This window comes from Branchiostoma belcheri, unplaced genomic scaffold (assembly GCF_001625305.1).
Source record: "Branchiostoma belcheri isolate BF01 breed outbred unplaced genomic scaffold, Haploidv18h27 scaffold137, whole genome shotgun sequence".
Lineage (NCBI taxonomy): Eukaryota > Metazoa > Chordata > Leptocardii > Amphioxiformes > Branchiostomatidae > Branchiostoma > Branchiostoma belcheri.
Window position 1 is genome coordinate 539,842 of NW_017802791.1, and position 21,721 is coordinate 561,562.

At 42.8% G+C, this 21,721-nt stretch overlaps 2 protein-coding genes across 3 annotated transcripts; both read right to left on the bottom strand.

Moving 5' to 3' along the window:
* On the bottom strand, window positions 1-14,339 carry LOC109464355 (hyphal wall protein 1-like). Of its 2 annotated transcripts, XM_019761302.1 has the most exons (7): window positions 14,329-14,339; window positions 3,411-3,753; window positions 3,026-3,090; window positions 2,679-2,771; window positions 1,321-2,061; window positions 1,090-1,185; window positions 1-702 (listed from the first exon to the last, which is right to left on the bottom strand). In XM_019761302.1, exons 2-7 carry the CDS (start codon window positions 3,494-3,496, stop codon window positions 152-154), a joined length of 1,632 nt encoding a protein of 543 aa, XP_019616861.1. In that variant the 5' UTR covers window positions 3,497-3,753; window positions 14,329-14,339; the 3' UTR covers window positions 1-151. The 2 variants fall into 2 exon arrangements, with proteins under 2 accessions (XP_019616861.1, XP_019616860.1); XM_019761301.1 differs by lacking the exon at window positions 14,329-14,339 and having other exon boundaries at window positions 3,411-3,872.
* Window positions 7,791-13,013, bottom strand: LOC109464352. The gene is made up of 4 exons (XM_019761299.1): window positions 12,164-13,013; window positions 11,698-11,795; window positions 11,171-11,277; window positions 7,791-10,816 (listed from the first exon to the last, which is right to left on the bottom strand). Exons 1-4 carry the CDS (start codon window positions 12,857-12,859, stop codon window positions 7,797-7,799), a joined length of 3,921 nt encoding a protein of 1,306 aa, XP_019616858.1. The 5' UTR covers window positions 12,860-13,013; the 3' UTR covers window positions 7,791-7,796.
* Window positions 14,340-21,721: the final 7,382 nt, after the last annotated feature.

The following is a 21,721-nucleotide window of genomic DNA, read 5'->3' on the forward strand; positions in this document are numbered from 1 at the left end:
TGTAGGCACACCTTGTGAATAAAAACAAAACAGAACGTTGCTCCGTGTATTTTATCACATGAGCGATATGTACCGCTTATTGCTACAATCCTACATTTCACTATTTACGGACACTCATTAACTGTTGATAAATGGCAGGCGTATCACTTATTCACCAACGCTTTAGACTCTCATACTCGTTGCCAGGAACCTTCTTTAGCGGTTCATAACCATCGTCCTGTTGTGGCGGCGCTTTCTGCATATCGACATGCAAGTTACACAGAGTACTAGAAAGATTCTCATTCTTCCCATTTTGAAGTACAGGAGTGGCACCTGCGAGTGAAATACCAACGTCCGAAACGCCCACGCTCTTCGTATCTGTTAGTCCACAACTAGGCATTTCGGCTACAGCCGTGAAGCCGTCTGAAGCTTGGTGGCCGCCTGCTGCTTCATACGGCGGCGGCGGGCTGCGCAGCTCGGGAATTTCTTCGTACAGGTTGTCGAAAGCTGGATTTCGCCAGTGCGTGTCGCTGTAGCCGGGGAGGGAGCCGCGGGGTTGTTGTGGTAAGTTTGCGAACTGTTGGCGTGCTGCTGTTTCTGATGGTTTCTTCCTTCTCGCGCAGAAGATCAGTAACGCGATAGAGATGAACAGCAGACTCACCGCACCGCCAGCTACCCCGATCACCAGGCTGACGTTTTGGTGATCACGTCCTCCATGTGGAGCTGTAACACACCGGGACGTTACAACATCAGTAAATGTCAGTAAATGTGAAAATCTTTGGCAACACTGACGCTAACATACTAGGCATTGAGTGAGTGAGTGAGTGAGTGAGTGAGTGAGTGAGTGAGTGAGTGAGTGAGTGAGTGAGTGAGTGAGTGAGTGAGTGAGTGAGTAAATGAGTGAATGAATGAGAGTGAATGAGTGAGGGAGTGAATGAGTGAGGGAGTAAATGATTGAGGGAGTAAATGATTGAGTGAGTGGGTGTGTGTGAGAGCGAGTAAGAGAGCTAAAGGGCTAGTGAAAGACAGAGCGAGAGACAGATAAAGTGATCCAAGGTAGATGGAAAATGAAAGAGAAGATTAACCAAAATTCCATCCTATAACATTAACCTGGGCTTCTGCCATTGTCGTACGTGACAGGTGTAGTGACCGGCGGTGCCATGCTGTTGTCGTGCACGGGATGGGTTAGGGGTCGGCCTGCTGCTCCTAAAATAGGACAGAGAACATTCTGTTATTCCATTTCAAAGGTAGCAAAACTTAATAAGGAACAAAAGTAGCTATAGATGATGGAAAAATCACAATATGGAACATGATGGGACAGATATTGAAATGAGTACTTACCGTTAGCTCGGGTGGTCCTCAGTGTTGTAACGGAAGCTGTAGTTGTGACTGTGAAACTTGTATCTGCGGTCTCGGTGGTTGTCTGTGGAGGGTTTGTCGTTGTCCTGTCCACAGTTTGTGTGGCTGTAGAACGTGTGTGTGAACCTCTAGAGGTCACCCTAGTGGTTCTCTGTGCAGTAGTTGTAGCTGTCAAGTCGGCTGTTGCTGTAGTGGTCGCGAAATTTGTGTTTAAACTGCTAGCTTGAGTGTTGGTGGTTCTCTGTGGAGAGTTTGTCGTTGTCCTCTCCACAGTTGTAGTGGCTGTAGAACGTGTATGAAAACCGCTAGAGGTGGCCGTGGAATCTGTGCGTAAACTGCTAGCTTTAGCGTTTGTGGTTCTTCGTGGACGGTTTGTTGTTACCCTGCTCACAGTTGTAGTGACTGCGGGGCTTGTATCATCGCCGATACTATGTGTGGGGGTTGTACGCAAACCGCTAGCTGTGGTGTCGGTGATTCTATGTGTAGTTTGTGCTGTTACCCTGCCCACAGTTGTTGTTGTAGCTGTGACACAGTGTGTAGGAATCTCTGTAGCCCCCTGTGGAAGGCCCGCCGGTGTACTGCTGATGTCGGAGGTTGGAGAACTGACGCAGTGTGTGGAGTTGATGAGGTGGAAGCCGTCGTCACAGGAACAGGTGTAACATCCATCGTTGTTGTGACAGTTGTGGTGACAGGCGTGGGTCTCATACCAACACTCGTCAACGTCTGCATTGGTGTCAAATAAGATCTTATTCAGCGTGTATAGATTTTCTGTTACCAATAGCTACGTGTACATTTTTCTCTTATGACTGAAGAAAACAACACTTTTTGAAGAAGGGATTTTTTTTCACTTGTCTATACGAAATGACTTCTTTTGACAGAGAGAGTGCGGCTTCAGGATGACTCCCTCGTTAATTGTTTCAATTATCACCAAAGTCTGGAGAAAATGTCGGGAAAGGGTTCAACCAACACTTATCTACGTCTGTAAAATTATTACTTCAGCAATCTTATAGCGTGTCATTAGATTTTTTTGTCCAGTGGCTGCGAATTCATTATTCGGTCATTTTCTTTGTTTCACATTGCAATTTAAACACTACAGAAAAACACAAGTGGTTTCAGGAAAACTTCCACGTTTAAGACTGAAGGTTTCTGTTTTTAAAAAAAAGCACCGGCCTTGGAGTAATGCTTTTCTTGAAAAGAGGAACAACCGTTTTGTTCATGAGGAAGACTTCCTCCTCTAATTATAAGTTCCCCCTGAGCGGTGACCCGGAAACCTTCCTTTATGCTCACTTAGAGGTAAACGCTTGGTTGAAAAGACTGACTGCACAGTAACTAGACCTCACCATATCTGCAATCTCCTCCTTCCCACCCAGGCTCACACTCACAGACGTTAGTGTCCACACAGGTGCCGTGTATACATGGGTAGAAGCAGTGGACTGAAATGAGAAGCAAGGAAACTCATAGTTAATATCTTTTTAATAGGGAGGCAAAAAAAATGAAAACTAAAACGCTTAAGACGTCCATACGTGAATCAATGCAAAAGCAGGCTGGTCGCAAGTCCTGCTTAGTAAAAGTTGAAGGGATACTCAATAAAGGAAGTGGATGAGATTGAAGCCAATTTCGACCCAGTACAGAACTGTTTACATATCAACAAAACTTCGTGACAGTGCATCACCACACTTGAACTCACCACAGGTGTCCTCAACTTGGTCCCACCCGTCACAACACTGACTGCCGCATACGCTGCCAGGTGGACTGGAACAGGGTACAACCCATAAATAAGTACAAGGCCTAGCCTATCAATACGTACATTTAAGTTGCTACGTATACGTCGTTGTCTCAGCCAAATTACCGGCACTTGAAGAACAATTTATGGCTCCTTTCCTCGTAGAATCCTGTAAACATTACACTGATTCGTCTCTCCACACTGATCACATGGTTGGAGTGCTATTAGGAGGCCATATATGGTACGGTATTAGTTGGAGTCCATAGCTTTTAGACACGGCGTTTAGATACGCTTCGCAAATACTCCACACAGCTGAGAACACCCAGCAAAACCGTACAAAACTACTCACCCAGTCAGAGCCAAGGTGTTCTCAACAACCACAACAAGAACAAGCAGGGCGACACAGTAAACAGCGCACGGACCCTCTCTCTTCATGTTGTCAGTGGCGATCTCTCGATCTACTGCAAAGAAGTGAGTTCTTCCCTGAACGAAGTACAGCCCAACCGCACTGAGAGGTGGTCTCAAGTGTGAAGCGTAGCACTTTGCTAACTGGAAATGTTACTTCCTCATGTGGCGCAGACACAAGTCTTTGAGCCATTGAGAGGCTTGTTGACTGAAGCAACATTACACCGCAAGCTATTGTATTGCGTGTATATTGGATCAGCGAGGACACATTGAGGACTGCGTAAGGTCTGTAGCGGTGACCCGCGGCCATTGTGTAGTGAAAGCGCTTTGCTTAGGGAACTGGTGTTGCGTTTCAGGGTAAACAGTGTAGTGTAACACTGCCACCTGGCGGAAAGACTGTACAAATACAGGGTAAGTCTTGTGCTTTTCTGACTGGGGAAGCAAGGGTTAATGACCCACCCCGATGTGTATATATGGTGTGATAAGGACTTGTCTGGTGCTGTAGCCACTGACTAAAACCACCTAGTTAACTCCATGAAAAATGGAGGTATTGTTTTTGGCGGGGTCTGTCTGTGTGTCTGTGTGTCTGTGTGTCTGTGTGTCTGTGTGTGTTTCCGCAACTTTGTAGTCAGCATAACTTCATAACGCCTTTATCTATTGTGATGATATTTGGTATGCTGATAAGTCTTAGGAAGACAAAGGTCAAGGTCAAATATGGGCCTCCTGGTGGATGACCTTGGTACTGCAGCAGAACTTCCGGTTTTTGTATCTTTGGTCCTGAACATGCTATGGTCTTGAATTTTTGGTGACAGATAGCTTTTACTGTCAGGAATAAGTGGCGTGGGTTTGGTTCCCCTAGCAGCTTGTTCAGGAACTGCAGGGGACTTTCGGGCGAAATCTTTGAAAGCCAATAAGTCCAGATAGGAACAGCGTATTTTCATCATTTTTGGTGTGTAGGTATCTGACAGAGAGATGTACATAATTAACTGCAAATTATGCAAATGAGGACTTTATTTGCATAATTAATGAGGAAATTCTATAATTACAGTGTATTACATTATAGAACTTTCATACATGTAATGTATGTAACCTATGGCAGATGGAACATCAACAGATATTAATTATGCAAATGTTGACCTAACTTGCATAATTAATGCAAAAATCTATGATTTCTCAATGGTGAATGATGGGAATGTCATACTTGGGACATCTTTAAGTTAATCAAAAGTTAACATCACGATGTATATATTATGTTAATGCAGAGGTCATTTGCGTAATTAAAGAAGAAATTTACATTTACATATCAAGCCCATATTTCATGGAGGTATGAGATCTTCGCTTCTGTCACCGAAGTTATCATCATCATCAAGCCTCATAGCATACACTAGGACAGCCCCTGTGAAACCAGTACCTTTCTCTGACATTGGCAAAAGCTAGTGTACTATGCGACCCTCCCACTCTACGTCTCCCAGTGGGAAGCCACTGTATTAGTCTACCATCTGATTCGTTACTACGAACAACATGCCCTGCCAGGGCGAGCCTACGTCGTCGGAATACAGACGAAATGGGCAGGAGACAGCCATAGAGTTGTTTGTAATATGTTGTCTCCATGAAACATTATACATTACTCTTAATTAACATTCCTGTGTATGTACCATCCAGTTTCTTGCTCTGGGCTGCACTCATAGCTGTAGAGTAGAATGGTCTTTATATACCGGGCTTTATAATGTAGGAATAATTGTTTTCGGCCTGTCTGTCTGTCCGTCTGTCTGTCTGTCTGTCTGCGTGTTTCAGCATACTTGTGATCGGCATAATTTCAGAATGCCTACATTTAATGTGATGATTTTTTTTCGTAGTTATTAAAGGTCAAGGCAAAGGTCAAGGTCAAATCTAGGCCTCTTGGTGGCTGACCTTGGTACTGCAGCAGAACTTCCGGTTTTTGTTTCTTTTGTCGGACTTTGTCCTGAACATGCTACGGTCTTGACTTTCTGGTGATAGATGGCTTTTCCTGACAGGATTGGTATGGGTTTGATTCCCCAACTTGTCCTGGAACTGCAAGGGGGTTTCCAGCAAAATCTTTTAAAGCGGATAAATCAAGACAGAAACGACAAATTTTCATGTTTTTGCATGTAGATAGCTTAGACAGAAATGTACACAATTGTACTAGTATGTAAATTATGTAAATGAGGAGTCAATTTGCATAATTCACGAGGACATCTTTAAAAACCATTATTGTACATTATAGGCTTTCATACATGTAATGTATGTAATCTATGGCACGTGGAACATTAACAGAGAAATTATGTGACTGAATACCTAATTTGCACAATAAATGAAAAAATTATAGTAAAACGTTAAACTTTATTCCAACACACTATTTACAGGGATCAAATTTTCAGCGACCACTGTCGCCTTCATCAGGATAATTAATGACCAATCACTTCAAAACGTGATCTCGCGAGAGTTACGGTTTACAAACACGTGACATTATTCACACGAGACTTTACTGATACGTGACGTAAGCAATTGATCAAAAGTGCCAGGGAGTTTATATCGTCCACCATCTCTATTAAGTGAAGGCTGAAGTGCTCTGATATATATAGCCTCCTTAATGCCTCTTAGAAAGTAGTCCTGTTCAGTGTCCAGTATTCTAACTTTGTCCAGAGAGACTGTGTGGCCAGGTGATTCGATGTGGATGTGTTGAGAAACTTCAGATGACAGCGAGCTGGGGCGTTTGTGTTCAAGAAATCTGGTCCTTAGTGAGCGTTCTGTCTCGCCAATGTACGATTCTTCGCAGGCCCCCCGCCCCGTGGTTCCCTGACACGGAATTAATTATCCTGATGAAGGCGACAGTGGTCGCTGAAAATTTGATCCCTGTAAATAGTGTGTTGGAATAAATTTTCACGTTTTACTATGATTACTTTCATGATAAAATGAAAAAATTGTATGATTTCGTAATGTTGAAAGATAGTAAACTTGTCTAATAAATCTCACCTGGTTGTCTGAGACTCAACTCTGTGAACCGGCCTGGATAGAGACTTGTATGTCTCTTCTTTTACTAAGCAGAACTGCTAGGTTTTCTATCTTTCTCATGACCTAATGTAAATTTTGTTGTGCCACTGACGGGCATTTTCCATTGATTCATACCTCATGATCAGTCTAATCTGCAATCAGATCTTTTGGTGTGGGTAAGACAGTATCAAATTGTCCAGTCTGTAACTATGGGGAAATGGTTACAGACTGGCCAATTTGATACTGTCTTACCCCCACCAAAAGATCTGATTGGTGATTAGATCAGTCAACAGAACTGATTAATGTAAATACAAAAATTACACTCATTTGTAACCTTTGGTCTACATGTATGTGGCAATCTATTATGAAGAGTGGGAACACACACACGATGGGTGTCAAATTAATCCATTTTTTAATATAATTTTATGTATAAGTTGTACATCAGATTCTACAATATTACACGTTTTCACATACACCGATTTAAAAGACAGTCGAGCGACTATGGTCCAATTTTAAAAGTTTGAATTCCAAATTCTTTTTAATAAGTGTAAGTGATCCCTTCTGATATGTTCAGAACAGATTCCTAATTACTTGGTTCGCCAAACATTAGTACTGATAAGGCCACACAAATTTAATTTGTTGGTTGTCAGATTTAAAAAGAATATCACAATGAAAACAAAGCCTGAGGACCACGTTTTTGCCTTGTCAAACTCATTTTTATGGAATGAATGCAGTCATATTCTCATTTTTCTCCCTGCCTTCTGCTTTTACGATGTTCGTTTGCTATTGATTCAACTGAAATGTCTGACAATACAGGAGATAAATCGGTGTAGCCTAAGATGCGTTTTATGTGATTGTCACTAGTGCGTACCTTATCAGTATGATCTGTAATATTCTACAATTGGGTACTTTATTGTAATTATTTATTTCTATACTGTGAAGTATCAAACATTTGTCTACTTAATGAAATTCTTTTTTATTGGAAGATAACCTATTTCCTGACTGTATTGCTACCTTGTTCTGACATTTTCTCTTAACACGCCATTAATTACAGTGGTCACAGAACCATACACTGAGTTAAACATTTTGCTGTGTCATTATTGGAATCATTATCATTGGTGTCTTTATTGGGATTTTTCTTGCTACCATCAGGCATAATTATGATACAAAAACATTTCCCTAGTAAATGAAGCCATATAATAGATATGTGTTCTCTACACTTATTGTAATTATAAGTATGGTTATCTGGTGGTAAAGAAAGGTTTCTTCTACATGGCATATATTGGATTATTGTCCAGTGCATGATGTTTCAATTCAGCTATTTCTGACTGAATTCATGAAGTATAGTAATGGACATTTTCAGGTTATTTTCAAGTAATTTTATATGTGGGTGACTTTTGTACTCGGGATAAAGCTGCTTTGCCATATCAAAGGCTTCTTGAAAGAGACTCAGAGCTTTTCTGATATTGCCTATGGCCAGCCAGGTCATACCAAGGTTGTTAAGTGACATTGCAATGTCAGGATGTGATTTAGTCTGACCATAGATACTCCTGCGCACCTGCAGTGCCTGTTCATGGTAGCTGATTGCTTTCCAGTATTCACGCAGATGGTAACAGACATCTCCCAGACTACAAAGTGATATGGCAATTTCTCTGTGATCTGTACCATGACCATATATACTCCTGTGCATTTGCAGTGCCTCTTCATGGTAGCTGATTGCTTTCCTATAATTACCAAGGGAAACCATACATTGACCCAGATTCATAAGTGACATTGCAGTTTCAGGATGTGGTGTACTCTGCCCGTAGATAGTTTTTCTTTTTTGCAGTGCCTGTTCATGGTAGCTTATTGCTTTTCTGTGATCACCAATTTCTTCCCAGGCTGATCCCAGGTTGTCGAGTGAGTTGGCGATGTGAGAATGTGCTGAACTCTGACCATAGATACTCCTGGACATCTGCAGTGCCTGTTCATGGTATCTGATTGCTTTTCTGTTATCACCCAGGTCACTCCAGGCTACCCCCAGGTTGTTGAGTGTGTTTGCAATGTTAGAATGCGCTGAACCGTAGATACTCCTGTCCACCAGTATTGTCTGTTCATAGTAGCTGATTGCTTTTCTACTATCACCGAGAATGCGCCAGACCATTCCCAGGTTTCTGAGTGATGTTGCAATCTCGGGATGTGCTGTACTGTAACCATACATACTTCTACGCATCTTCAATGCCTGTTCCAGGTAGCTGATGGCAGTTACAAAATCACTCAATTCCTTACGTGCCAACCCCAGATTGTTGAGTGTGCTGGCAATATCAGGATGTGGTTTACTCTGACCATAAATACTCCTGAACATCTGCAGTGACTGCTCATAGTAGTTAATAGCTTTTCTAAAATCCCCAAGCCCATCACAGGCTGCCCCAAGCATGTTGAGTGAATAGGCAATGTCAGGATGTGCTGTATTCTGCCCATATCTATTCCTGGACATCTGTAGTGCTTCTTGGAGGTAGCGGATTGCTTTCCTGTATTCACCCATATGGCGATAGACTCCTCCCAAGTTACCTAGGGACATGGCAATATCTTGATCTGTCACACTTGGACCAGAGGAACGTGCCAAAGACAGTGCATTATTAAGATAGCTGACTGCGCTCAGATTATCACCCATTCTGCTTAAAGCACCACCTAGTCTGTTGAGCAGAAAAATTTTTACAGCATCATTTCCTACAGCTTCCTTCAGAGCTACCTGGTAGTATCTGGTAGCCTGACTATATTTGCACAGTTCGTTGCACATCATTGCTTTTATTACTGCTGAAGTTTCATAGAAATCAGAGGATGAATTAAGAACTACTTTTTGTTCAGAATATTTTGTGAAAAGATGATATCTAAGAGGGAGTGCTGTGTAATAGTATCTGAAAAGCTGTTTTTCGTTTGGTAGATAAAAAATCTGTTTCAGTGTGTTGGTTTGTACTTCGTTATGTGTCTGTAGAGACGATTCCTGTCCTTGTAGTTCTGTTTCAATTGAGGCCAAAGCTGACAGGTTTTCCTTCTGTCCACCATTTGCCATGTATGTTCTGAGCCTGAGTTCTGCTGCGATGCTGGTAAGTACTGTCAGGTGGTGTGCATTGTTGGGACTGATGACTTGTTGGTTTTCCATTTCTTCTATTGTTTCCCAAACTGTAGTAGGTGTGATGCATGAATACAGTGCCAAGCAGTCCACTGCTACAGCTGGGAAGCGATAGAGTTCTTTCTTTACATCAACTAGCCTTGCTGTGAGTGATTGCAGGTCTTTGTGGATGTCATTGTTTTCCCTTAGTGTCTCCTGTGCCAGTTGTTGAGCCATTTTACCCCCATCAGCTTTCAGTATCTCCACTGTGATTTCCATGTACGTGTCAATCAAATCCTGTTCCCCCGCTATTAGGCATGGGTTTCTCAAGATGGTGGCAAGGTGATATCCTTCTTTCAGATACAATGTCACATCATTCTGCAGTATTGAGACCATGTTTTCTGGGGTGCAGATGAGTTCACTGACACTGGGTGGTTCATTCTTAGCTCCCTGCCTGCCCAGCGGAGTCTTGCTTGCCTTTGGCATGGAGCCATCAAATGCAAACCCACGTGGTGTAACAGAGTCATAGTACCAGTTGTCAAGTGTATACTTAGAATTAAAGTTATTGAGAGATTTTATTCCTAGTGATGGGAGAATGGTTTCTCCTAGGTTGACCACCTTGAGATGTAGATAATTGGTGAGGTTTCGGAAATACACAAGAACTTTTTCACTTTCTTCCTCTACCAAGATTGCAAACTCCAGGTCTGAGTATGGAGTTACCAGTCCTGTGGCCTGTGAACCCAAACCTATCAGGGCATACTTACAGGGAGGGGGACCCATTAACCAAATACACTCTTCTACAAGCAGGATGATGAACTCCTTTCTTTGTTGTGCAATTTTCTCAAATAGCTTCCTGACAACTTGAGCTCGTTTTGCCTCTATCTCTTTGACACTTGGGTTCTCCTCGCCATGTACATAAGGATCCAGCTGCTTAATGGTTTCCATCTCCAACTTGATCTGGTCTCGCATCTCCTTCAGCTGTTTCTTGTGTTTTTCATTGCCATATTGGTTAACATTACTATGAGCGCCAGTGATAAATTTTAGAAAAGACTTCTCTACTTCTCTAATAGTCGTTTCTATGTTACCCTTGATGACTTGATCCTCTGACCTGGCTATTGCTGCATTATAGAGTGCTGCTGCTTTGGCAAAGTCTCCCCCGTCTCCTGCATGCTGACCTCTCTTACTGTAGACATCCCCCAACTTGCACAGTGGCTCCACCTCTCTATGGTACTGCTGGGCTGTGGGGTCTGAATTAACAGGTGTTCATGTTAATCTTATTATATGATAATTATACACTAGTAAATTCACAAAAATGTATCTCTAATAAGTTACCATTCTGAGATGAAACTAAATATAATATTGGTACTAATTTGCAATCAAAATACAAAGAGGTATTAATACAGTATTCACTGATAGCGAGTACCATCAGTTGAACATGTCAAATGCATCACTTTTTTATGTTAAAAGTAAAAACTAATTGCTTTCGGAAGTGTAGAGGTGGGATGCCTAATATAGTATGTTTTATCATCTTTAGGTATAAAATCTCCAGAATTACCATTGGTATATATTGGTACATATGTTTAAAAACAGTGTCCACTTACCTCTCACATGTACCATTTTTAGTGCAGCTGCAAAGTGCTGCTCTGCTGAGTCCAGGTCAGCCCTGGCAAGGGAGGATTCTCCTTCCTTAAGGTGATTTGTGTACTCCCTTATATATAAGGTGAAAGAAAAATATCATACAATTGTAGAAAGGCATTATTCGATTTAAATAAACTTAACAGTAAGAATGATTTAAAGATTAGTTTAATTTTAGAATGCAATGAATGTTGTCTGTATTATTCTGTATACATGTAGCTGATACTACCATACAGCATAACACAACAGGAATGTACTCATAGACAACATGCTTCCAAAATGTACATCATACTAATTTGTTTTTTAGTTCTTTTTCTGTTGGTTATTTTTGGTTCTGTTGCATTCCTGTATTAAATGTACATAAATAAACAGTTTATATGTGACGGCTTTTGCATTAAATGTTTCTGTGAATGTAAATGCACAGGTCTAGGTTTTTCTTTATCTTTCAGTATGTAAAATCTTGTTATAATGATAGACAATTTTGAGCACCTACCTTGTTATATGTGGACTGACATGATGATCCTGCATAAAGTCAGCTGCTCTTGTGATGTTTCCCAACTGTTGTAGCCTTTGTTCTCTCCTTCTTGACTTCTAAGATGGTGGATCATATATATACAACGTATAGTAATTATATATTTTTGTTCTTTTTTATAACTACAGATTGGTTTAGGTGTGAAATGATTCAATCTATGATTTCTAGTATTTCTACTTCTGAATTGGGATCTGAATATCAGGAGTCCAATCTCTCCTAGGAGGATTCCAGATTCTCCTAGGGGAGATAGGGATTCCAGTCTCCCCTGGGGGAGTTAGGGATTCCAATCTCCCCTAGAGGGATTCCGGATCCCCCTGGATTCTTATCTCCCCTGTTTCATATATAAAAATATATACACTAACTGGGAGGTCCTTTTAGCAGGTCCTCCGTAAAACCATGCTAGAATTTAATAAGTTGCTGTACTCACCTTAATTGCAGCTTCTTTGTTCTTCTCCGTGTATCTGATGCGATGTTCCAGAGTCAGTTTTGTCTCAGGACACCCGCATATTGCCAGGGCCTTGTTGTACATTGAAGCTGCCTTGGAAAACCGGGATACTTCAGAATTTGTCTTGCCTTTCTCAAGGTAGAAATCTCCAAGGGATTTTAAAACCTCAATTTCCAAGAACATGTCACTGTTCTCAATTGCTCTAACCAGTGTTTTTGTGAAAGCCACTTCAACAGAGTGCCAGGAATTTCTGACATATCTTTCCAATTTAAGGCATGTTTCAGTCACCCTTAAGACATTACTGTCAGCAGAACCACAGTAGTCTGGTGACAGCCGCCAGAAGTGTGAACTGTACCCCTGCAGTAGTTGTCTGGATAGTTTCTCCATGTAGCCGATACGATGTTCCAGTGTTTCTCTCATGTCTGGATCTTTGCAGCGCAGTAAGGCAGCAGCATACAGGGCAGCAGCTTTGTCAAACTCTGCTGAATCTTTACTGAGCTTGCCCTTCTGAAGACGCAGGTCTCCAAGACTTTTCAGAACTTCTACCTCCATAAAAGGTTCCTCAGTAGCAATAGCTTTTATAAGTGCCCGACCATAACTGAATTCTTTGCTGTATGGAGTGTTTATGTACAGTTCCTGCAGTCTGTTTGCCAAGCTGGCCATGCTGATACTAGGCATTGTCCACTGTTTCTCCTGTTGAAAGAAGGCAGTGTCTATCTAAATCTCACCTGGGTGTCTGAGACTCTTAACAGCTGCCTCGAGGTAGATATTTGCCTGTTTCCCTCTTTAGAAGTAAAATCTCAGAGTTTTTCGTCAGTACTTGTAGGGAAATGTTTCAGAATCTGTACATAGTATTTCAATGTGCAGGCGAAACTTCTGGGTTTCCCCTTGTATTCCGACGGGGCTTTCCCGTGTTTTACTTCCGGGTCATACCTGAATGAGTACGGTTTTGTTTGACTTGGTCAACACAAAGCTGGTGACAAAGGTCAATCTCTCATGTTACAAGGACATGGTTTGTTCAATGGGCTGTGTTATTGTGTAGTGCTACTGTACTGTGTGTACACCATATTTACATAGCGAAACACACTGAAATCAGTCTATAAACCAGGAATATTACTTTTCTACAACTACATGTACGTGCACAAAGTTTGATGACTATTCAAAGACAATTCATATTCTACAACTAAATAAATTAACTTTTTTTTCAATTTCTTCTTCATGAATCATGTGATGCTAAACAAGTCACTGTAATTGATGTTACTCACAATGAAGACAATGTGTTATTAGTTGCTTAAGGATAGGAGTGCAGTGAGTCAATGTTCGACCATTATTCGTGTTGTCACAAAACTGTTACAACTGTTACATAAACTGTTACACAGTCAGTTATTTGGATCCATAATGTTCTTTTTTTACATTCATTTCCATCTTCAAACATCTGGATCCATGCTGTTCTTTTTTCTATCCATAAGTTTTAACCTCATAAATAAATCTGCCAGGTTATTACCTTCGCCAAGAAGGTTATATTTTCAGAGGCGTTCCTGTGTCTGTGTGTGTGTGTGTGTGTGTGTGCGTGTGTGTAAACTTGATAACTTGAGAGGACCTTGATGGATTGTCTTTATACTTGGTAGGTGGGTAGGTCATTATTAGAACTCAAAATGATTAGATTTTAGACCCCCTTGCGGCTTGTTATGACACTACAGCTGAACTTCCGGTTTTGATATCTCATGATCTAGACATGCTAGTGTGACGAAATTTGGATGGTAGGTAGCTCTTGTGCTGGGAAAGAAGTGACGTGAGTTTGAAGTCCCTAGCAACTTGCTCTGGAACTGCAGGGCTATACGTACCTCCTTCCTGTGTTTTTGAAGTCCGCATCCGAATGCCCCCCCCCCCCAGCAGTGACAGACCACATCATAAGAAATAACTTTGTAATAGACTGGGACGGGGCCAGAGTAATACGAGTTGTGTAAGAAGAGTCTCTTTACTCGGTTACTTACCAAGATAATGACAGTATTCACGGAAATTCATACTGTGTCGTAGCCACCAAGATATCTGCTTGGAGAGTCTTCGCCTCGCCTACTTCAGACTTGAATAGGGTTTTGGACGGTTGGATTGAATCGGGCAATGCCAAACACTTGTACCTGACCCACACTGACTCTGCTCTTTTGTTGTGTGGATGAACACGACCAAATCGGGATTGCCGAACAATACTACAATGAAGGTTTACACAACAGCTGCGCCTGATCTTTACCTAACACTAATCACTGATAGATGAAAGACGTAAACACACAAGACGACGTCACCTAGTCACCTGTCGCGGCGCACCTGTCTGTCTGTCCCCCGGACAGGTGTGCTCTGCACGTCTTGCAGGTAAAACAGGACTTATCAGTACACGTGATCTCAGGTGAGGGAAAACTCGAGTCTTGACTCACCGCGGGATCAGGCGCGCATGTGCGATGACGTCACAATTTCCTCCAATTTAAAATTTTGACTCAATTGTTGTACAAATGGTTTTGTAAGTAAGAAACACAACATTACATCAGAGCCTTTGTCTTGTCTCCTCTTAATAGTTATCTGCCATCCACCTTCCGGCATGGCAACGTTACATCTCTGCCCATTTTCGGCATGTTGACCACTTTTAGGGGGCAATGAAATTTCTTTTTTCTCTCCAAAATCAGGGGATAATTAATGAGCGCCCTGATGTTATCCATACAAATTAATTGCTGTGGCCTTACTCTTGTGTGGACCAAGGGACACAAGAGATTCGATAAAACCTGCCATTACGCCATGCATGGTTTGTCTGAAAAGTGATTTCTACAATTAGTTCGTTAGTTTATCGTATTTTAGAGCGCTGCCGGCCGTTTGAAGTTGCGGCTAGCGCCTAGCGTGCAAAAATTGGCCGCCGCCATACCTTCGCAATGACGTAATTTACTTTACTTAGACTTAGTTCCTCCCGTGCAAGGCACATTGGGCAGCAAGTCTTCTCCACTCAGTTCTGTCTTCGGCGAGGGACTCGGCATCCTTCAATGTTATCCCCTTGCTTTCCAGATCTTTTTGAAGGGCACGTCGCCATGTTAGTTTAGGCCTCCCTCTTTTCCGTTTTCCCTCTGGTTTCCAGAACACAGATGTTTTGGCGTGTCGGTCTGAGGTCATCCTGAGGACATGTCCAGCATACCTCATTCTCCTCTCGGTGATGGTGGTGCTGAGTGGTTTTGTACCAGTTCTGTGGTATACCTCCTCGTTGGTGATCCTGTCTCTGTATGTTATGTGTAGAATTTTACGGAGGCATCGTTGTTGGAAGGCATCCAGCTTGTTCCGCATTCTTGTTGTTATCTTCCATGTTTCACATGCATAGAGTGCAGTTGGTATTACTACTGACTGTAGCAGCTTGGTTTTCAGCACTCTGGATATCTTCCCACTGTTCCACACTGGGTTCATCCTTCTGAAGACTGATGCTGCCTTACCTATGCGAACACTGATGTCTGTGTCCGTATCCCCTTCTGCTGTCATAGTGCTTCCGAGGTATGTGAACTGCCTTACGTTTTCAACAGGCTCTCCACTGATGTGCAGGTTTGTGTTCGTTTGTTGGTCTCCCACCTGCATAACTTTGGTCTTCTGGCAGCTGATCCTTAGACCCACTTTCCCCGCTTCTGTTTCTGCTGATGTTGTCATGTCCTGAAGAGTCGGCTGAGACTCTGCTGTCAAAGCAATGTCATCGGCGAAGTCTAGATCCGTGAGGCGTCTGTCTCCCTCCCAGGGTATACCAAAGTCACTTCTACCCATTGCCCTGCGCATTACAAAGTCTATGGTGACAGTGAACAGTAGGGGAGATAAGACGCATCCTTGTCGCACTCCGGTGACGATGTCAAAGCTGTCGGTGTACCCTGCGTCTACCTTTACACAACAGGTGGATCCCTCGTACAGGCTTTTAAAGGCTTGTATGAATTTTCCAGGAACACCATACACCTTAAGTATTTTCCAGATCGAGTCTCTATGTACACTATCGAATGCTTTCTTAAAGTCGATAAAATTTATCCATACAGGCCTCTGGAATTCAATACTCTGTTCGATGATGTTGCGCAAGGTAAGTATCTGGTCCATGCAGGATCTGCTGGGTCGAAAGCCGGCTTGTTCCTCTCTGAGTTCTTTATCTACTGCCTTTCTTAGTCTATTTAACAATACAGAACAGAATACCTTTCCTGGTATTGAAAGTAAGGTGATCCCTCTCCAATTTCCACAGTCGCTTAGGTCGCCCTTTTTAGGTAACTTCACTATGGCGCCTTTTCTCCAATCAAGGGGTGTCTTTCCTAATTCCCAACATGTGTTGCAAAGCTTGGTGAGTTTCTTCAGCATGATATCCCCCCCTTTCTTGAGGAGTTCAGCTGAGATCTGGTCTATTCCTGCAGCTTTGTGATTCTTCAGGTTTTTGATTGCATTTGCAACCTCATCTTCTGTGATGTTGTCACAATCTACATCCAGTTCGTTTCCGTCAACATCTAGGAAGGTGTACACCTCCTGTGGTTCAGGTTGGTTTAGCGTCTCTTTGAAGTGTTCTGCCCAACGCTGGTTCTGTTCTTCCTCTGACAGTAAGGTTTTCCCATTTTTGTCCTTTATGGGGACTCCAGTGCCACTGTTGGAACCACTGAGGTCTCTGGCAATCCTGTAGAGTGTTCTTGTATCGTTTCTGTCAGCTGCCTTTTGTGCTTCTGTGGCTTTGTTCTCTAGCCAGGTGTTTTTGTCTATTTTACAGTGTTTCTTTACCTCTTTGTCTATCTTCCTATACTCTTTATTCCTCTTGTTTTGCTCTCTCTGTGTCTTTGCACTATCTCTCTTTTTCTTGATTTCCCTTCTAGTATCAATGACGTAATTACGAAGTTCAAATTAGAACTACGTCAACGTTCGCGCGTTTGACTTTTCAGACATACCGTGTATGCGGTAATGACAGATTTTGTCGAATCCATTGTGTTCCTTTGAAATGCACGTTTATGCTCGACTTGAATTCAGCAAAAGTTCAAGACCGATCATTTTATACTAACCACATGAACAACATTACTATCACATATATATATATAGTTTCCTCCCCTATATGCACTGTACCTGTATAAAAAGCGCCTTTTTGTTACTTAAACGCTGGCTCGTATCTGTAACGACCACTCCTTGTTCCTTTTTTCGGGGGTAAAACATACTTGATATTAGTAGTTCTGGGGATGCTGTTTTTTTTTTTTGTAATTGGGTATGTTTCTTGTGTGTGGGCATGAGGGGGGTCTATGTCATTATCGGGTAGTTGGTTTACGTCAAAGGCATTTTCCACATTCGGTCTATCCCCACATAAAAGAGCAGATGTCAGTATATGAAGGGTAAAATTTACTTTAAGGTGCGTTTTCCGTTGGTTCCTAGAAAAAGATTGTTTTGGTTTTCGTAAATCACCTGCTGTGGTAATGATCTATGGATCATTACCTCAGGATATCCTTTGCCCGATCTATGGATCATTACCATAGGATACTGTGGATCATTCAGCCTTTTGTGTTTAAAGGTTTTGTTGCTCTCTTCGTTGTAATATTGTTTCGTGTTTCCCGATTTGGTCGTGTTCATCCTCACAAAGGAAGAAAAAAGGCAGACGTCAATGTAGTAATATAGTTTACATTCGTCTTTCGTCGGCTGTTAGACGGCCGTTCACCCTTTATCGTGGATCACGTCAGTCTATTGATTTTTTTTGACGTTCAGGATGTTTGGTCTATGAAGGTATTTAAGTTCGTGAGGATTTTAAGCGTGAGTAAGTAAACAGCTTGCAGGTAGGCAGCCGAGTGGCATTGAAATTGGAAGGCTGTTGAACTGTTGAAATCTGTGCCATTTTTTTTAAGTGTCTTGTTCTTGACGCGGTGTTAGAACACATCACGAAGAATAAACTTAAGACAGGCATGTGAGACTCTACCAATTTTAAGTTGCTCGTTACTGCACGCAATGGTAAATAATTTATTAAAGGACCTGTCACTCCCCAGTATATAAGTCCGAAATCGCTAATAACAGGTGTAGTAAATGAAATCTACATTTTCCTGACAGAAAAAATAAGACTTAAGTGCGGCAAGACGACAGAACCAACGTCTCGATAGAATATCGCGAAAGACTACAGTGCGGCATATAGTGGCAGAATATATGTACACAACAGCCGTTCCTACAACAACAACGAGGCATACAGGCAGCATGTCAAGCCCCGTCACATATTCACAAATTTGGCCCCCGAACACTAGCCAAACGCCCGCCAACCATGGTTAGTAGTAGGTCGGAGCAAAGTCGGCTGGGTTAGCTGGCATTCGGCGAATTCGGCTACGGTGCGGCTGCTTCAAAATGAGAATGTTTCAAAATGTTTAAAACATTCGTGGGGCGTTCGGGAGGTTCGATCATAGTTCGCTGGTTTTCGCTGGAAATCTCATTAGGACAAACTGAACGAGTCCAATGATGTCATCCAGAAAATTAACTTCCCATGGCCCCACCCACGCCAGCCACTCTCACGGCCCTGGGAGTCACTTCCGTCCGACTGTTGTGAACTTGAACAAGAGCATGACCATAAGTGGGAGGGGCAGTTATCACAAGTCATCGGAATTCCCCGAAAATGTGACCTCTGCTCAGACATGAAGGTAGGAGAAGGGTTTATAAAGGACCGCCTCGGGGCTGGGGGCAGACAGGTACACAGGTGTCTCAGACGAGAGACCCTCACTGCTTCGACTTCGTCCTGTCGGCTCCACATCGTGTCCCGTCGGCCCGTGTTTCGTGTCCCGTCGGCTCGTCATCGTCCTCCCGTCGGCTCGTCATCGTCCTCCCGTCGGCTCGATATCCTGTCCAGTAGGCTCGGTATCGTCTCCCGTCGGCCCGGCATCGTCTCTTGTCGGCTCGACATCGTCTCCCGCCGGCTCGACCTCGTCTTCCGTCGGCTCAGCATCGTCTCTTGTCCGCTCGGCGTCGTCTTCTCGTCGGCTCGGCATCGTCTCCAGTCGGTACCGCTCTCACAGACGTCATGTTGGCAAAGTAAGCTGAACGTACGCGTTATTTGTCACTTTATACCACGAAGTAGGGGACCCCTGGTCTGTTTCTTATAGTCTCTGATTCTGCAAATTCTCATTTCGGGACGGAGTTGAAAAATAGTTAGAAGGGAGTAGGAGTCTTTGGCTAGTGGTCGAGAAGGCTGGAAGTAGGTTGGTCAGCATTCGGGCTTGGCAGCATTCGGAATGGGTAAGCATTCGGAAAGGGTCTGAAATGGTTAGGACACGGTCGGGGAGGAAGATAGGCGTGCTTCAGGCCTCGGGAACGAGCCTCCGGCGGCCTGGGTTTGGGGCTGATATATACATTTTCTATTAGGCCACACCGACTTAATTTTATGGATGACATCCTTTGAAGACCCCCAAACTAGTGCGAATAAAACAAAATCCGGCCAAAATCCGGCCAAAAATAAAAATGCTACTAAACCACAGGAATACAAAGCTGGTATTGAGAATTTCCAGCAGTACAAAAACGACGTACACGACAAGCCAGCACATGCTGGCTTTTTGCTGAATTTATAAATCGGCACTGTACGAATGTACTGACTTATTGAATCGTGGACTGGAGCTTTGGTGCCATTGGTGCCATCCTCCAGGGTCACCACCGGCTCCGAATTGTCGCTAACTACTCGTACCATGGACCACCCAGGCCTAGAGCCAGGCCAGACGTGATCTTTTTTTTTTTAGAACAGGCGAAAATCAATACGCGCGTGGATGCCATCCATATAATTAGGTCGGTGTGGCCTTAATACTATACAAACCATCGGGAATGATTTTACAAAAAAAATATTAGTATTTCGACAAAGTATAAGGATGGTGACTTTGCTCGAGCGGTTTGCTAGATGTTTGCTAGACTGTCCTTGAAGTTGTCTACTATGTAATGAGTTCATAGGTTATGATGATAACGAATGCCAGGTAAGTAATGACTGCTGCAGGCGATAAATAGTGTTACCATGGCCAGTCCCACTTTACTTTGCACATATACTGTTGTTATCACTCCCCGAATCTGTATAGAACTTTTCATCGAATACGGCAAGGACATAAACCTGCAATCGCTTAGGTACGAGTAACACCTGTTCGGTTCGCAGGGGTTACTCTAAAAATTAAAATAAAATAGATAAAATGAAACTAAATTGAAACTCAATTACTTTGTGAAATTCAGTATCGCTAAATCTACCTGCCTTTTACTGTCAGTGCTCCAGCTGTGTCACGAACTGTTAGTATAAGCTGTATTTCTGTGGATCGCTTGGCTCTAAACCCAGTCCGTCAATATATGTTGTAACTTTCTAAATGCTTCATAACTTGGCTATGGATGATGTGTTCAAGTAGTTTACATGATACACAGGTCAGTGAAACAGGTCACTCTGTATACGTAGTTGCTTGGGATCCGACCGCTTCATCTCCCTCGTTGTCAATGGCGCAAATATTTGCATCCCTCCAGTTTTTAGGTATCTCTCCGGTATTTAAGAGTGTTGAAAAATATTGGTTAACGCAGGTGTAATTTTAATAGCTGTCATTTTGAGGAGCCAGGGCGATATTTGGTCCGGTCCGCTTCCTTTAGAGGGATTGAGACATTTAAGAATTTTACCACACCATCAATAGGAACTTCTATCTTACATGGGAGGGGTACAGGGCTGACCGAGAGGTGACATATCTGTGGTGTCGTCTTCGGTGAAAACACTTTTAGATTGTCCTCTGAGCGCTTCTGCTTTTTTCCCGCTTTCACTGATGAAGGTTAGCCTCCTGTGCAGGCTCCGGGGGGTGGGGGTTTTGACACTGCGTTTTGTAGACTTTTTTAACCCGTTCTTTTGATTGTCGGCCATCCAACAACCAGCCCTGAGAGAAGGCATTCCTCACCTTTAGGGTTGCTATCTCGACTAGGTCTCTTCTCAGTCCTTTTATGTACGACCAGAATGTTTTGGGTTTGTCAAATATAGCTTCTCCCAGTATGTCTGCGAGTGTGCTTGTCTTATGCTTTTCTAGGTCTGTGAGTTTTGAATTAATTATCCCTGTTGACCTGGAATACACCACCTCCTGGGCCAGTTTTCTGTTGTGCTATACTGCTATGTAACTTTGAAACTTTGAAACTTTATTCACACACCTTCTTGCAGACAATACGTCTGACTTGGCAGGCATTTACAACGATATAAAAGCGCTACGGACTTAAATGTTGACTATCAAATTTGATTTACAATCAAGAAATAGAAACCATTAAATAGAAGTCCTTTAAATTCAATACAAGTTGTATAAACATGTGAGGGGGCGTCGGTGTTTACAGATTGTCAGTTCAGGTAACGTTATTTGTTCAGCAGGTATGTCATGTATGCTATTGCAGACTTTTTGTGGCGAGTTGTTCGAGTGTCCAGTCTGTTGGCGTTACGCGTGTTCTGCCGGAATTCTGTTTCCTGTGTGTTGGTAGCCTCCTTCGCAGTCTTGTTGGGCGTCGGCGTTATTTTTTTTCTGTGAGCGACGCAATATGTAATATGTGCCGCCAGGGACGATTTGCTGC

Bases quoted from the DNA above. Each gene is read 5' to 3' on its own strand.
- LOC109464352 (XM_019761299.1), bottom strand. From the start codon at position 12,859: ATGCCTAGTATCAGCATGGCCAGCTTGGCAAACAGACTGCAGGAACTG. The intron at 11,796-12,163 runs GTGAGTACAGCA...CCACCATCTTAG, and splicing joins ACAAAGAAGCTGCAATTAAG to AAGTCAAGAAGGAGAGAACA. The intron at 10,817-11,170 runs GTAAGTGGACAC...CTGTTAATTCAG, and splicing joins AAAAATGGTACATGTGAGAG to ACCCCACAGCCCAGCAGTAC.
- LOC109464355 (XM_019761302.1), bottom strand. From the start codon at position 3,496: ATGAAGAGAGAGGGTCCGTGCGCTGTTTACTGTGTCGCCCTGCTTGTT. The intron at 2,772-3,025 runs GTGAGTTCAAGT...TTCTCATTTCAG, and splicing joins CCAAGTTGAGGACACCTGTG to TCCACTGCTTCTACCCATGT. The intron at 703-1,089 runs GTTAATGTTATA...GGTGTGTTACAG, and splicing joins CGACAATGGCAGAAGCCCAG to CTCCACATGGAGGACGTGAT.